The sequence below is a fragment of the Astatotilapia calliptera genome, chromosome 18 (assembly GCF_964374335.1).
Source record: "Astatotilapia calliptera chromosome 18, fAstCal68.1, whole genome shotgun sequence".
NCBI lineage: Eukaryota > Metazoa > Chordata > Actinopteri > Cichliformes > Cichlidae > Astatotilapia > Astatotilapia calliptera.
In genome coordinates, this window is record NC_137439.1 from 36,123,498 (window position 1) to 36,140,345 (window position 16,848).

The 16,848-nt window shown below is 43.2% G+C and overlaps 1 protein-coding gene and 1 long non-coding RNA gene across 4 annotated transcripts; one reads left to right on the forward strand and one right to left on the reverse strand.

Moving 5' to 3' along the window:
* The first annotated feature begins 2,289 nt into the window (after positions 1-2,289).
* On the forward strand, positions 2,290-3,825 carry LOC145421756 (uncharacterized). The gene is made up of 3 exons (XR_013903126.1): positions 2,290-2,952; positions 3,041-3,112; positions 3,199-3,825. It is a non-coding gene; the product is annotated as an uncharacterized LOC145421756 (long non-coding RNA).
* A 151-nt stretch (positions 3,826-3,976) lies between these two features.
* On the reverse strand, positions 3,977-16,446 carry LOC145421755 (dual specificity protein phosphatase CDC14AB-like). 3 transcript variants are annotated; one of them, XM_080292473.1, is made up of 12 exons: positions 15,977-16,420; positions 15,690-15,782; positions 15,522-15,601; positions 14,478-14,544; positions 11,906-11,968; positions 11,434-11,506; positions 10,583-10,813; positions 10,357-10,495; positions 9,143-9,365; positions 8,937-9,028; positions 7,704-7,835; positions 5,943-7,621 (listed from the first exon to the last, which is right to left on the reverse strand). In XM_080292473.1, exons 1-12 carry the CDS (start codon positions 16,145-16,147, stop codon positions 7,573-7,575), a joined length of 1,413 nt encoding a protein of 470 aa, XP_080148599.1. In that variant the 5' UTR covers positions 16,148-16,420; the 3' UTR covers positions 5,943-7,572. The 3 variants fall into 3 exon arrangements, with proteins under 3 accessions (XP_080148597.1, XP_080148599.1, XP_080148598.1); XM_080292471.1 differs by lacking the exons at positions 5,943-7,621; positions 11,906-11,968 and adding an exon at positions 3,977-4,204 and having other exon boundaries at positions 15,977-16,446; XM_080292472.1 differs by lacking the exon at positions 11,906-11,968 and having other exon boundaries at positions 15,977-16,416.
* Between the last annotated feature and the right edge of the window lie 402 nt (positions 16,447-16,848).

Consider the following 16,848-nt stretch of genomic DNA (forward strand, 5'->3'; position numbering starts at 1 on the left):
TACCCCCTAGTGTGTTAAAGACCTTACTTGGTATAAAAAACCAAATGGAGTGTGGATTATTTAGGAAGGATTTTAACCATTTAAGTTTCAAAACACCATTCATTATGTCAAAATCAATTGCATTTCCACCGCCTTCAATGTATGGTTTAACCAAATCATCTTTAGATATATAATGGCACTTATTCCTCCAAATAAAATTAAAATTCAAGCTATTAATTGTCTTAATAACTTTATTCGATATTGATAAAGAGTAAGCTGGATATATAAATCTAGATAAACTATCCATTTTGGTTAATAATATTCTTCCAAAAATTGTGATGTCTCTTTGTAACCACTTATTTAGGATTGTCTTACATTTGTCAACATTATCTAAAATATTTACTTTTTCTAAGACTTTGTGATCTTTTGAAATTGTGATGCCCAAATATTTTACCTCCCTCTTCACCTTTATATCGTACAGTAATTGTGAATTACACTCCTTTAATGCCAATAATTCACATTTATTTAAATTTAACTTTAAGCCTGAAGCTTTTGAGAATGTAGTGATTATTTGTTTTACCAGGGGAATCTGATGTTCATTTTTTAAGAAAAGAGTAGTGTCATCCGCAAGTTGACTAATTATTAAAGAATTGTCCATAATCTCAATTCCGGCAACGCTGCTGTTTTTAATTAGAATTGCGAGCATCTCCACAACCATTATGAACAACAACGGAGAGCTTCCACACCCTTGCCTAATTCCTCTTTTGACGCTAAATCTTTTACCAGTGCCATAGCCTAATGACACAGAGCTATTTATATCATTATACAGTATATCTATTATCTTCCTAAATTTATCCCCAAATCCAAATCGAGTTAGTGTTTCTAAAATAAAAGGATGTTCTACTGAATCGAAAGCTTTATAAAAGTCCAAGAAAAGAATAAAACTGTCATCACTAATCAGATCATTGTAGTCCAGTAAGGCTAAAACCAATCTGATATTATTATGAATGTTCCTGTCTTTCAGAAACCCTGATTGTGTCTCACTAATTATACTTGAAACCCCTTGTTTGAGCCTTGTTGCAACTGAGCTAGAGAAAATTTTATAATCTGTATTTAATAAAGTTATGGGCCTTAAGTTATCCAATTGTCGTTTATCTTTGTTTGGTTTAGGAATTAATGTAATTAATCCTTGTTTCATGCTAGACATCAATTCTCCCTTTTCAATACTGGCCAGTATAGCTTTGAATAAAATTTCCCGTAAGTCTTCCCAAAAAAATTGGAAGAAATTAACTGTAAACCCATCTGGACCAGGGGATTTATTAAGTGCCATTTTCTTAACAGATGCATCTAACTCTTCAATTCTGAAGTCAGATTCACATAATTCCTTAAATGATTCATCAATTTTAGGGATCAGATTATCTATTTGATCAAAAAAGACATCACAATCTGCTTGGGAGAACTGTGAGGAGTATAAATTGGAATAGAATGTATAAGTTTCATTCTCCAAAATTTTAGGGTCGTCACATTCAATGCCATCAATTAACAGAGAAGATATAAAATTTCTTTTCTGTCTGCTCTTTTCTAAATTAAAAAAATATGAAGAATTTCTTTCCCCCTCCTCAATCCACTTGGCCCGTGAACGCACAAAAGCTCCTTCTGCTTTATTTAGGTAGAGCTGATCTAATTTAGTTTGCAACTCCATAAGTTTACTCCTTTCTTGGGTATTTAGATCATCTTTACTACAGCAATAAGTAATTTCTTGGAATAATTTACATTCATATTCTCTTTGCTTTTGACTTATGTTTTTACTGAATTGAATACTAAATTCTCTAATTTTGAATTTAATGAATTCCCATTTATTGATATGAATTTGCATGTGTTTTTGAGTTTGCATGTGTTTTTGAGTTTGTACGTGCTTTGTCTCTAGGGGCCACCGTAGTTTAGCACTACCATAGAGAAACGGTTTAGGCCGTTTAGCTAAACAATCCCAGGCTCCCGCGCGGGAATCTACCAGCAATTCTTATGTGCCATGACTACTAAGCAGTTACCACAAATTTTGCAGATATGCCAATAATCATTCAACCATGAAAGGTTTTTATTTACAGACAGAACAGTTTGTTATACCTGGAGTAAAAAACACTTTTATCACAAATGTTGTCAATGTTCTTTCAAATTGTGTCTCGTTATTGTTCTCCTGCATCCTGCTGTCTAAACCAAGCAGCAAGATTATAACCTGGAATGTCTTTGTTTGTGTTTGGAATCAATTTTGTTTAATATAATTGTTTCTTTTTTCACTGCATGTCAAGATGCAGAAGAAAGTTGCGCCATATCCAGGGAAAATCTCTGTGGCGTTCCACAAGGGGCCACTTGGATACCTTCTCCAGGACTCGTCAAAAGAAGCTCGAAGGATTAAAAATGACCCCAAGCTTCAGGACAAGTCTGCACCTGTGAGGGAGGACGATGCTCTGACTGTCATCTATCAGAGAGGAGGGGATGCCTCTGACATGAAGGAAGTGCAGGGAGAGTACATCCTGCAGTTTGGAAAATATAAAGGGAAATCTTTCCGGTGGCTTCTGGAGAATGATGTCGGGGACACCATGTACCTGATCAAAGAGCTCCAGAAGCAAGAGGCTGCAGGGACCTCTGTGGAAGAAGGGCATGGCAAGGAGAGCTTGCATTCATTTGTACAGTAAGCCCTCAGCTTTGCAGAGATAAAAACTCTTCTGAGCTACGAGACCAGCAGAGTAAGTGTTGCTGCAGAAGCCTCTGAGGATGATCAGCTGGTTGGCTTTGGCTCACGAGCCAAGAGCACCTGGAAGGAGATTTGGGACGGCAGAGGTGACGGCTATGCAGACCTTATCATGAGGAAGAGCTGCAGTCAAGGAACACGGCTGCATGAGCTGCAGCAGTGCCTGCGGAAGAAGTAGCAGTCTGCGCCTGCTACTACAAACGCCCCAACTAAACAACCTCTTGGTAAGTTGTTTTAATAATATTTTAATAACATTGTTGACATGAAATATAAATTCAGTACATATTTGTCTAATTGTTGCCTCCATCACAGGGATGGATGAGGATGAAAACCTGGAGGACACAATGCCGAGCATCTCACCTGTAAAAGTACACATGCAGAGCTGTAAGTACTGCGTTATTACTACATGTCAGACGTGATAATGGCTAAGTCTGTTTCTGTCTCATATGCCTCTGTCTCTGCATAACTAGTCACTGTGGCAGCAGCAGCAGGGTCCACACCCAGAGGATCTTCAGGAGCAAACAGGTTTTCAAATGAAAGGTTTCAGAACTGGAGTACAATTGTTTTCTCTGCAAAGCTGAGCCTGAACTTGAACTTTTATATATTGTCTTGTTCTTGTTTTTGTGTGTTCTGGCCACGTTCCAGTGATGTTCCTCTAATAGCATGGTTGTATGCTGGCTGTATGGTGGAAGAAAACAGTAAATAAGGGAGAAACAGTTGATTTTGTATATAAGACAGTTTTGTTCTAGTTGTGAATGTTTCTTTTGTTTCTATAAATATAAACTGATTGTAAATATAAAAGTGTAAATAAATAGTTTTCTGCAAAAATATCAACACAGTTTTCTTCTTAGAGTTCACCTATATGTTTCTATATCTGTGTGTGCTCCCCATCAGGTAATCAGTTTAAATAAGTTGTGAGCGCTGCCCTGAAAGCTTACATATTATTTCTAAATCACTTCATGTAATGATAACAAGTCATCCTAGAGCAGTCTCACAGCTTTTATCTTCATAATCTTTCTGTTTTCATTTATATTATTAGAAACATGACTGCTGTCTTTTATCTGTGTGACTGTACAGCCTGTGTCAGACATGACCCCCACACAATGTCTGACGTTATCTTTAATACATGCAGCACAGCTGGAGCTGCAGACACTTTCTCACTTCTGGTGATAATATATTTGATGTAGGTATTGTTGCTTGCTAGCTTGAAGCTTATCTACAAAAGTAATTCAATAAGGAGAGATCACGTGGAAAAACTCAACATGATTTATTGAGATACAGAAATAAATGTAACTGTTTGGCAGTTATGAGCCATCATAGCAGAAAGAATCCCAGCAGTGACAGGATGTTGCACAACCACCACCCCAGAGTCAACATGCTGATAGTAATGAAGATGAAGATGGAGGCTGGGACAGGGCTCTGAGTGACCACGGTGAGGAGGAGAAAGGAGAGGAGGCGGGCTGCATGGCTGCAGATCTGAAATGCAGAAGAGCAACCGATTTAAAGCATGCAGAGTGGAGGCTGGCAAGAGCATGACTGGAATAAAGCAACGATGTCAGTACTGAGTTTGTGCTGGAAAATGAATAGACATAAACTAACAGCCACCAGGAAGCAGACAGATGATTTATCACAGACATGCCTTATTGAAATTATGTATAAGCTTCATGTTCTATGTCATCAGAATGTATCTGTATTATAGTTTTAGCTTTAGTCTTTGTATTAAAAGTTGGATGTCTCCATAATTGTAGACTATATGTCTGCTATGTATCATCTCAAGACTGTGATGATACAGTTTAGTCTGAGTTATGCACTTTGTGACAGTATAGGTGCAGAAAAATTGCTCCACAGGCCATAACACTATATAATATAAATAAAATGATAATGAACTAAAAATTAAAAAATAAATGTTATCCACAATAAGTAGATTGAAAATGGTGTTTAACTTTTGATAATGTAACACAACCTTTGTCCCAACCAGGACTCGAACCCGCGCTCAGACAGTTCAGTGTAAAAAACAATCTTTTTTTTTCCAATGCCTGAAAAGCTGCGATTTGATTAGCTGTTTCTCCGTTACACCTATACGTGATGGGCCCCCGCGGAGACAGGAAGTGTTTTTATGACTGAAACACTGAGGCTGTGTCCCAATTCAGGGTCTGCACGCTTGAAGTACACATTTTAAGTGCGATTACGTCACCGCCACGCGACGACGGCTGTCCCAATTTGAAGTGTACTTCAAATGCATACTCATATATACTCATATATATACATATATATATATAAATATATATATGTGTGTATATATACTCATATATATACACACATATATATAAATATATATATGTGTGTATATATAAATATATATATGTGTGTGTGTCCCCTGCTCTGCATCATTAGAACATTAACAGACCAACAAATATAAGTGTCCCAACCAGACAATGATTTGGAGACTATAGAGGACGTATTTAACTTAACTACAGTAAGGATACAGCCAGGATTTTAGTTTAAGAGGCCCTGTTATACATATATGGTACAGTACTGTTTCATATACGTAGGTCAGTGTATGTGCAGGTAATCCATGTAGCTCAGTTCCTTATACTTTTGACTCAGTACAGTGTCAACAGAGGGGATTCCCTTATAGAGTCGCCTCAGTTATTTCTGATGTTTTGGTCATTAAATTCCCCAAATGATACCAAGCACATGGAATCCACAGTCTCAGCATCCCACAGCATCCCACAGCATCCCACAGCGTCCCACAGCATCCCACAGCGTCCCACAGTATCCCACAGCGTCCCACAGCGTCCCACAGTATCCCACAGCGTCCCACAGCATCCCACAGCATCCCACAGCGTCCCACAGTATCCCACAGCGTCCCACAGCGTCCCACAGTATCCCACAGCGTCCCACAGCGTCCCACAGTATCCCACAGCATCCCACAGCATCCCACGGCATCCCACAGCGTCCCACAGCATCCCACAGCATCCCACAGCGTCCCACAGCATCCCACAGCGTCCCACAGCGTCCCACAGCATCCCACAGCGTCCCACGGCGTCCCACAGCGTCCCACAGCATCCCACAGCGTCCCACGGCGTCCCACAGCGTCCCATGGCGTCCCACAGCATCCCACAACATCCCACAGCAGTGTCAGGTGACTTTCAGTGAAGGTTATGACACAATGACAGTGTGATGATAACAAAGAGAAGCATGAGTCATTATCTCGTCATTACTTGGACTTTATTGTTGATTTTAGCACTTCACACTAGCATTAGCTGGTTTCCCTCCTTTGGAGTAAACTACCAATCAGACAGCACATCTGAGCTGCTGTCACACAGTCAGATACAGGAAAGCATGACAGCAACAACACGCTCAAAGCTGAACATCATTTGCATGTTAAGAATTTTACTGCAAGAAAGAAATAGTGCAAAGCTGAACATAGTGAGTTTGCTTTATGTATGATAAAGTCCTGTTGACAAATCCAGTGCATGAATGTGAATGACCTGTGAAATAAAGTGTGCGTGCCGTGTTCAGTCTGACGTGAAACATCAGAATCTCTGTCTTCATTTTACTGATTTCCTCTTTCATTGCCAGCATGTGTGCTCAGAGGCTTTCACAGTGCATTATAAGCACGTCGTGGCTTTGTGTCCCTCGCTCTGCATCATTAGAACATTAACAGACCAACAAATATAAGTTTGTCATACTTTATCGATGAAATCTGGGAGAATATAAATAACATCTGTAGCAGAAGCAGTGTGTCACTCTTGGTCTTGCAAGACAATTTTGCGTCCAGTTGTTAATTCTTGAACAATGTGCACCAATCTCTTACAAAAGATGTGGTTTGCTATGGTTCTCTGACCCAACCTGGTTACTAAAGTACTGAAAACGAGGAGACAACATTACAACAACGTGCCAAATAAGCTAGGTCCATCATGTGATCTGCCAAAGTTTAAGGCGTGGATTTTGGTACGACTTCTAAAGGTCTGTGTTTCCGCAACCAAGACGTTGCTTCAGGCCGTCTACATCCTGTGGTTCTGAACTTCGGATGGACAAATGGCAGCAGCCGTTTATCAGAAGCACCCAGACTGCTCTTGGCGATGGTCTGACTCAGTCCTCGGGCCACGACCTCCCCTGTAAGCGTTGTTTGGTGTTTGCACCTGCACGTGTCCTTTGCTTCCAGCAAAATGATTGTGACAGCGGGGCATTCAGCATCCAGCAGATGTTATATCTGCAATATGCAGCCGCAGTTTTTCACAGTTACCTGCCTGCTATACCCAAGAGACGTGATGATTTATGGTGTCGGCCCTGTTATCACAGAATGGGCCACGTGACCAGTTAAAGTGGTGACAAACTGTTGGCTCTGTCGAAACGAAAAGTAGTTATTGGGGCTAAAAAAGCATTTACAGCCTTAACCCGAGAACGCTATCGCTGGGTGATTTACACCCGAGCAAATACATTTACATGATTTCTCTCTCCTGCAGCTGTTTGCGTGTCGAGGAGCCTGTGCCTTCACCAGGGAAGTCTCAAATGTCCCAGGAATGGGTGGACCAAAGACCAGCTTTCCAGAGTCATTCTTTTGTTTTAGGAGGGTTTTTCTTTCATTTTGTTAGACATGGCACAGTTGAAAGTAAAAGAAGACCACTCTAATTTGTCATGTGTTGTCATATTTTGATATATTTGATTACTTTTTATTGGTTATATTATATCGGGTAAAAATCACCCGGCATTAGCGATTGTGTTACTATTTATAGCGATAGTGTTCTAGGGTTAAACGTGCAAGAGAGCTGATGCAGTCTCCAGCGAGTCCATCATCAGCTGGGCTGATTCATGACCAGAACGTCCCAAGTGTGAAGTCAGTGAATCAGTGCTGGCCTGGTGCTGAACAACGTGAGGCTGAAGGGACTGTGGAGACATCAGCACATCACATTTTACATTGGTTTTATTATAATGTGCTTCTAGTAAGGACAAAAGCACAGACACCAACCTCCTGATCTGCGGAGCAGTGGTGGTAGAGGAACTTCGTCTCAGCGTCTTAGTAGAAGAAGGGGTGAGGTGGACTTTGGAGGGCTTCGGGGGAGGGAGGATGGAGCGGTGTGAAGTCTTGGACAGGTTTAACCTGACACAGAAAACAAGAACACCTCATATTTGTGTGTGTGTGTGATCCAAGAGCAAATAAAACTTGATCCTTCACAGAAACAAGCACAACGAACAACTTCTCCAAAAATCCTTCTGATTTCTACGCTCACTGCAGGAATCAACATCTGCACTCACACTCTGTACAAGAGACGAGATACAAACACGCTTCGACGTGTGGGAGGTACCTGATTTAACCTCCGTGGAAGCCCAGCTCTTGGTTGTGTCAGGTTAGCAGTTTGGTGATGTTAGTTTACAGGAGAAGCCGGAGGCACGTCGTGAGTTTGGTTCGTGGTCGTCCTTTGGTTTCTTTTTGCCGCAGCTCTCATATCCCCGATTTGTAACTATTTACTTTTTATAAGATGTTTCTTGAACTATGGCAGCTTCTTATATATCTGCTATATTTGTGCCGTGGATTCAGGGACCCAAACAAAAACTGTAGTGAGCAGAGGTATTATCTACTGATTGTGTGTCTGGCTGCAGCCAAGGATGGAGAGCAGAGGCAGCGGGCAGGCCAATCGAAACGCAGCTCAGGCCGCGGCTGCAGCAAAAACTTGGGCGTAGGAGGAGCGATTCTGGCAAAGCGTCAGGAGGGGAAGTGGTGCTCCACCAACACGGTGTACAGTAAAGATGGAGGCCTGCTGGCTCCAGCTGAGGACACCGTCAGGCAGTAGAAGGAATACTCTGACAACCTCCAGAACCTTAATCTCACTCATAACTAAAGTCGCCAAAAGACAACAACTTCTCCTGTTGCATTTAGGTTTCAGTTTAACCGAAGAACAAAGAAGGACACATGAGCTCGAGCAGGTTACACACAACATTCACGCTGCACAGATGAGAACACAGCAGGATTTCATGCAGTCCGGTCTGCCTGTTAGACAGCGTGCAAACAAAGCGTGCGTTCTTTGTAGCATTCGACAACAGTCACTTACGTACTTTCTGACATCCACAAAAACATATTGGTGTCTATTATCTCTCCTTGTTAATAGAAACTTTGTTTCCAGCGTTTGAGCTAATTCTCTACGTGTCTCTTGCACTGACCACAATAACCATCTATCATTAATTACATTACAGATGTTGGTACCTTGAGCAGGATGACGCTGATCTCGGTGGGCGTTTTCCCTTCAGTGCTCTCAGTTTGTCTCCCTGTGTCAGACTGACTTCTTTGCAGTTATTCTGCACAGACACAATTAGCAGCATGAAAACACAACATTGTGATCGGAACTCAGTAGCCTGTTTGAATTCTGCAGTAACCATTAAGAAAAGGTGCTATGAAGTCACACCGCTGACCTCATCCAAGCTATATGACTTGCAGAGCACGGTGTTGATTGACAGGTCATCCATGCTGGAAAGCAGCGAGGACACTGCCTCCTGTTTGCCTCCCTGCACAGAGTCAGAGTGGTGCAGCTGCTGCTGCTGCTGCTGCAGCTGCTGCTGCCGACTCAGTCTCTGTTGGACCAGCTTCTGTTTAGACCGATGCACGTCACCCTGAACCCACAAACTGTGCTGCTTCCTGCACACAAACATCAAACACACGCCACAAACTGACTGTGATATCACGTTTAGCAGGTACAACATTCAACATCCTGGTTTAGCGTGTAAGTAGACACACAAAGCTATTAGCCATTAGCAACAGAGCGCTACTGTGGCGTAAGGAGGAAGTGTGCGTCCAGAGCTGAGGAGAGAAACCAGCTGCACACTGTGACTGCAGTCTGCAGCAGTATCACAGTTTCAGGCTTCTTTTAATTCGATTCGATTCATCATCCACCAGTTTCCCACTGCTGCAGTCACCACCAGCTGCACATGGGCACCCTGGGGAATGCCCCACCCTGACCTCCACCTTTTGCTTCTCTTCTAACATTTCCAGCATGCTCCAACCATGACCTCAGCATGGAGAAACATCCTGTGCGCTAACAGCAATAGATGCCACAGCCTAAGGACAGACGGGCCTTATTTGTCCAGCACATCTCACAGATGCTCGATGAGACTGAGATCTGCCGACGTTGAAGGCCAAGGTGACCCCTCAAACCCTTCCTGATCTACTTGTGCTTTGTGTGAAGACTCCAGCGACACTCGAAGTATTAGAGAACAGCTGTACTCAGTGGCCAACGCCTTTTGGGTCATTGCAAAATGTCAAACAGCTTGTGTTTAAATAAAAAAGACTGGAAACAGAAAAAGATCCAAGTGGACCAATCACACCTTCACAAACGCAATGACCCTGATGAAGGCCACTAACACGTTATGGTTCCCTGATACTCTGTGACTGGAGTCTTCACCTCGTCAGATCTTTGTCTTCTCCATGCACCTTGGAGGTGAAGCTGCCGTCTGCTTGTGTTTTGTGACATTATCCTAATGAAGTGTTGCAGACGTGTCTGTGTGCACAGCATTACTCCTGTACTTTCATGAACGGACTACAGCTTAATGATTGTCTCCGACCGAGACCTTTGGAGTCACGGAAAGTGGGCCGTTTGGTTTGAGCGGTCACAGCTGAGGCACAAACTCACTCTTCTAAGAAGTTTTGCTGTGGACCGATGATAGATCCAGGTCTGCAGACTCTGATCCAAGCAATCGCCTCGGCTGCAGTAAACCGGAAGTGCTTCATCAGGTAGCAGCCAATCAGAGTGCCCGTGCGGCCTAATCCAGCTGTAAATGGATGGAGTGTTTAAAGAGACAAAGTTAAGATAAAAGAAATAAATGACATCAATTAAACATAAAGACTTGCAGTCCTACCTTTACAGTGCACCGCCACTGCCCCGTCTGTACTTTCACACACATGCAGAAAGCGTCTGACGATGAGGTCAGAGGGCGTGGTCCCATCAAGGAAGAAGAGGTCGTGGTGCTCAAATCCTGCATCCTCAAACCGCCTGCCATCATACAACGTCCTGTTCAGACGAACCACGGTCGTTATGTCATTTTGGCAAAAGTATGAGAAGTATGCCTCGGGTGTGTGGAGGGGATAACCTGGAGACAGAGTCAACAACAGCTGAGTTACGTCATACGTTTCAATCAGCGAGCGTCTGTTTTTAATGCGAACGTAAAATAAGATTCAATGACGTAGTGTCAGCTGATTTATGTTGTAAGGTAAAGACGTTAAATACAGAGAAAACCCAACGATCGGACGGCCCCAAGCACCTGCTGACAGCGGGAAAGAAAAACTCCCTTTTAACAAGAACCAGGCTGAGGGAGGGGGAGCAATCTGCCTCATGTGGTCGGGGTGGGGGGAGGACAACAGGACAAGAGATGGAGGAGAGCCAGAGGGGAATAATAACTACGTGCAAAGTGGTGTAAATACACAGAAAGTAAAAAGAGCTGAGGGATGGAGAAGCATGAGTGCATCATGGGAAACCCCGAGCCACTGCAGGGTTCAGGCTCGTCTAATCCAGCCGTAACAACACGACAGCACTAAGCAGGAAACAATGCACGCCGTCAGAAGACAGCAGGGTAAGGTTAGCTCTTCTCAGCTGCTTCAGGACGTGCAGGCACTGAGGGGCTGCACAGGCCTTCTGTCAGCCCAGCAACGTGAGCACTGGTGTTGGTTTGGAGGCATGCTTTTAGCTTTTAGCTTAGAGATTCTGACTCACCACGAGAATGAGGGCTACTGAACGCCAGAACTTTGCCCGGAACGATCCAGTTCATATCTCCATTTTCAACTCGCTAAAAGCACAAAAAGAAAGGAAAGACTGTGATAGAGGTTAGCCACATATCAGTTAAAACATGGATCCAGAACACCTTAATTATACCACCACTGCAGTAATGAACACGTACGGGCTTTTACCTTTCATTGGAAATCAGTTTTGTTGACCTTTACTTCACTGACTGTCTATCACTTGGACGGGTGAGCTATGGATCAATCTAACTGAGAAACTGAGGAAGTACAGCGTGCACCAAGGCAGGCCTGGACATCGTACGAGCTCTTGGTTGGCCCTGACTGTGTTACTAACAGCACTGCAAATAAACTGGATGAATAACAAGCGTACGTTAGTTATTTCTTCCTGTATCCTGGTCCTGTTTGCATTGATATCGACCTGTAGCACAGTCTCTGCAGTCTGTTACCTCATAATGTTCATATTCTTCTGCACTGAACCTTTCAAAATCCAGGAAACCATCTTGTAATGCCTGCAGAGGAAAAGAGCAGGAACAGATTTTCACAACAAAAGCACAACTCCCCCCAAAGGGCTGAAATGTTTAGTGTTATAGTGATCTGCAGTGGTTTCACAGATTCAGTTCAGTTTTTCTTAGCACCAAATCACAACAACGGTCACCTCAGGCAGTTAATATTGTACGTAAAGACCCTACAGAGGAAACACAATCAGACCACGAGCAGGCACACTGGTGACAGTGGGGAGGAAACACTCGTTTTTAACAGAAACACATGTTCACCAGAACCAGGCTCAGGGAGGGGCGGCAATCTGACTGACTGCTGAAGGCTTTTCAGGGAGTTTTTAGGACTTCCTGATAATAATGAATTACAGTCGTCCAGCCTGGAAGTAATAAATGCATGAACTAGTTTTTCAGCGTCACTCTGAGACAGGATATTTCTAACTTTAGAGATGTTGCACAAATGGAAGAACGCAGTCTTACATATTTGTTTAATATGTCCTGGTCAAAAATGACTCCAAGGTTCCTCACAGCGTTACTGGAGGCCAAGGTAATGCCATCCAGAGTAAGAATCTGCTTAGATACCATATTTCTAAGCTTTTCAGGGCCGAGTACAATAACCTCAGTTTGATCTGAATTAAGAAGCAGAAAGTTAGCGGCCATCCAGGTCTTTATGTCTTTAAGACATTCCTGCAGTTTAACTCATTGGTGTGTGTTATCTGGCTTCATGGACAGATAGAGCTGGGTGTCATCAGCATAGCAGTGTAAATGTATGCTATGTCTTCTAATGATGCTGCCTAAGGGAAGCATGTATAATGTAAACAGAATTGGTCCTAGCACTGAACCCTGTGGAACTCCATAATTAACCTCAGTGTGTGAAGAGGACTCTCCATTTACATGCACAAACTGGAGTCTATTAGATAGATATGATACAAACCACTGCAGCACAGTACCTGTAATACCTACAGCATGTTCTAATCGCTCTAATAGGATATTATGGTCGACAGTATCGAACGCTGCACTGAGGTCTAGCAGGACAAGCACAGAGATGAGTCCACTGTCAGAGGCCATAAGAAGATCATTTGTAACCTTCACTAAAGCTGTTTCTGTGCTGAGCTCTGAAACCTGACTGAAACTCTTCAAATAAACCATTCCTCTGCAGATGATCTGTTAGCTGTTTGACAACTACTCTTTCAAGGATGTTTGATATAAAGGAAGGTTGGAGATTGGCCTATAATTAGCTAAGACTGCTGGGTCTAGAGATGCTTTTTGAGTAAAGGTTTAACTACAGCCAGCTTGAAGGCCTGTGGTACATAGCCGATTGTTACATCCTGGGAGGCTGTGGGAGTGTGTGGGCGTGGTGTTGTCTTCTCCCTCTCCTCCTCCTTCGTTCTGGCCCCTCCCCTTGTCTCTCTCTGCCCCTGCCTTCTCCTTTAGGTCACACCTGCTGCTCATCTGCTCTCGTTACAACCAATTACCCTCAGGGGTGATATAAGCTGGAGAAGAGCAGTGTGGAGGAGGAGGGAGAGGTTTCTGGTGGATTTCCTCTGTGCGGGTCAGAGTGTGTTACTGGCTTAGGTGTGGAACAGCCTGCTGCGTGTGGCTCTTTGTGAGTAGTGCTTAACTGAGCAGTGATTGCCCATGAGTGACGGCAGCCTTCACTAGTTTGTGTGGCCTGCCTGGATATTATTTGCTAGCAGTGTTGCTGTCTCTTTCTGTTGAAGCCTTATTGTTGCTTCCTTTGTTGAAGTGGTCATTACCACTTTGGGTTGATCTCCCTGATTTCTCAATAAAGCAGCGGTGCTGTCTCCTTTTGTTGTTGCCATTTATATGATTATTGAGGTGTTTGCCTACAATAAAGATCTATTTTATATTAAATACCTCTGCCTGGCGTTCTTTTCATTCCACCTGGATCTAACTGTTACTGTCCCCCACCCTCATCGCCTAGCTTTTAAGTGGGGACGTAACACCGATTATTAGAGATAGGTTGATCATATTTAAGATCGAAGCATTAATTAATGTCAGGACTTCTTTGAGCAGTTTTGTAGGAATGGGGTCTAAAAGACACGCTGATGCACTGACTATTTCTTCTTTAGTCGTTTGTTTTCAATTCCTGTGTGTTTGTACATCACTGAAGTATTTAATCATTAGTAATTATTAAACTCCTTTGTCTCTGCTCTTACCCCTCACCTGTCACAGTGAACTGCTGCCTCCTTAAACCTGGTTCTGTTGGAGGTTTCGTCCTGTTGGAAGGGAGTTTTTCCTTCCCACTGTTGCCAAGTGTGTACTTCTAGTGCAGTGCTGCAGGCTCTTTACCTTATAAGTTAAAGTACCTTGAAGTAACTGTAGCTTAGAATTAGTGCTATGAATAAAACTGAATTCAATTACTGTTGTTACAGAATAAGAGAACAATTTCAAATGTGGCTCAAACTGGGATTTTTGCGTTAAAATGAGGTGTGACACAAATGAAGTTACTAAGTGTCATTTTAATGTTACTAAAATCTTCTGTGTTAGACGTTGTTGCTACCTTGTTGATTCCTTGTAAGCAGTTTAGCACGGTGAGGTTAAAAGAGCACTCTCCAACCGCTGCGTCTCTGTGGCACACACACACAGACAGACACAGACACACAGACACACACACACACAGAGACACACAGACACACACACACAGAGACACACAGACACACACACACAGAGACACACAGACACACACACACAGACAGACACAGACACACAGACACACACACAGAGACACACAGACAGACACAGACACACACACAGAGACACACACAGAGACACAGACACAGACACACAGAGACACACAGACAGACACACACACAGAGACACACAGACAGACACAGACACACACACAGACACACAGACAGACACACACACACAGAGACACACAGACACACACACAGAGACACACAGACACACACACAGAGACACACAGACACACACACACACAGACACACACAGACAGACACACACACACACAGACACACAGAGACACACAGAGACACACAGACACACACACACACACACACACACACAGAAAGAATACAGTAACAGTAGTGTAGTTAGGCTTCAGTCTCAGGCTTGTTTGCACTGTAAATAAACACAAACCATCACTAAGAGTAAAAACTAAGCAGCACCTGCTCAGCTGAGCTCAGGACTGGGGGGGGACACGTTAGCTCAGTCTACATGAATGACATCAACCCACTGGCACCGCTAAAGCTCACTAAGAGCTCATAAACTGTTAACAATTCATTCAAATTTCTGAATTCAGTTTTATTTATATAGTGCCAAATCACAACAGCAGTAAAACCCTACAATAACACGGGAACATGTTCCCATCCCAAACTTAAAAGTGTGGGTTTGATGAGGTTTCCTGACCTCCTGGAACCTTCATGGTCGCCAAATAATCTCCAGCTAGGTGGAGTTTCTTCTTGTTACCCCTGCTTGCAGTCTTTATGCTAAGCCAAGCTGGATTTAACAGACAGTGTCTCAGTAAATGTAAGGACAACAGCCCAGCATGAAGCGCTGTTTCGTAGAAAGCAGCAGCCTGTACCTAAACGGCATGTAGCCTGTGCTGTTTCCTGCTATCAGAGTCCTGTAGGCATCTTCTGGGCTTCTCTTCAGATACATCACCTACAGGGCAGAGTTAAACGACATAACTCATAATGCACAGACAGACGGGCAATCAGATGATGTGATGGACGAATGAAAGGATATTTACAGCATAGGCACCAATCAGAACAGCAGCATTGGCTCTCTTCTTCTGGTCGTAGCTGGTGTAGTGAACCAGGCTCTTTCTAGACATTGTGAAAGACTACAAACCAATAATGATAATCAATAATCAGTGAAAACAGCACATGTGCATTAATACATTTAAAATAAGCGTCTACTGTCAGAGGAGTGCACACACACCATCAGAGCAAAGACCTTTCAAAATAAGAGCGTAACGCGTTTTCTAAACGATGTCTGTACAGCAAACAAAGCCCTGAGTCTGAAGACCTTCATTACCTTCAGCTTCTTGTTGAGTTTCCAGCAGTATCTGTACAGCATGGCCAGGTTGAGGGGCCCAAAGTCTGCATAGAAACTGCAACACACAGTGAGAGAGATGGAGGAGCTCTCAACAATTACAACACAACAACACACAAAACTAAACCCACTGACAGGTGAAGACAGTGACATTGTTCATCTGGTCATAATAAAATGCTCCGTTAGAAAACCTCGGGACCTTTATCTGGATGTTTCCACCCACACAATGCAGACATGGAGTCAGAGGAAGCTCACAGCTTTGTTTCACTCAATGAAACCAACTCAAATCCTGTTTGTCTGCTGCAGAAAAGAAAACGATTACCAAGGCTGGAACGTGACAGACGAGCAGGGCTGCAAGTCCGTCTTTGTCCCTAACACCACAGCCTGATACCAGATTACTCATCATCATATTCAGTAAGTCGGCCAACAGCACGAATGACAGGAAGAGGATTTCAAAGATTGTCAAGCACTGAAAGCTGTCACGTCGGGGTCGACGCAGCATTTTGTGCGTGCGTGCATTCACTCACACATTCAAACCTAGTGGCAATTTGGATTATCCAATTAACCTATCCCCACAAGCTGCATGTCTTTGGACGGTGGGAGGAAGCCGGAGTAACCGGAGGGAACCCACGCAAACACGGGGAGAACATGCAAACTCCACACAGAATAGAATAGAATAGAATAGAATAGCCTTTATTGTCATTGTAACAACGAAATTGGTGCAAGTTTCAATAATAAATATAAATGTAAAATATAAAAAGTACAAAAAAAACAATCGTCTGGCGACCTGTCCAGTGTGTACCCTGCCTCTAAGACGGCTAGGATAGGCTCCACCCCCTGCGACCCTGAGAAGG

What these genes read in the sequence shown, in the direction of transcription:
- LOC145421755 (XM_080292473.1), bottom strand. Translation starts at nt 16,147, where the DNA reads ATGTCACTGTCTTCACCTGTCAGTGGGTTTAGTTTTGTGTGTTGTTGT. An exon ending in GCTTACAAGGAATCAACAAG is followed by an intron (nt 11,969 to 14,477) that starts GTAGCAACAACG and finishes TTTCCTCTGCAG; the next exon opens with GCATTACAAGATGGTTTCCT. An exon ending in AGTGGCGGTGCACTGTAAAG is followed by an intron (nt 10,496 to 10,582) that starts GTAGGACTGCAA and finishes ATCCATTTACAG; the next exon opens with CTGGATTAGGCCGCACGGGC.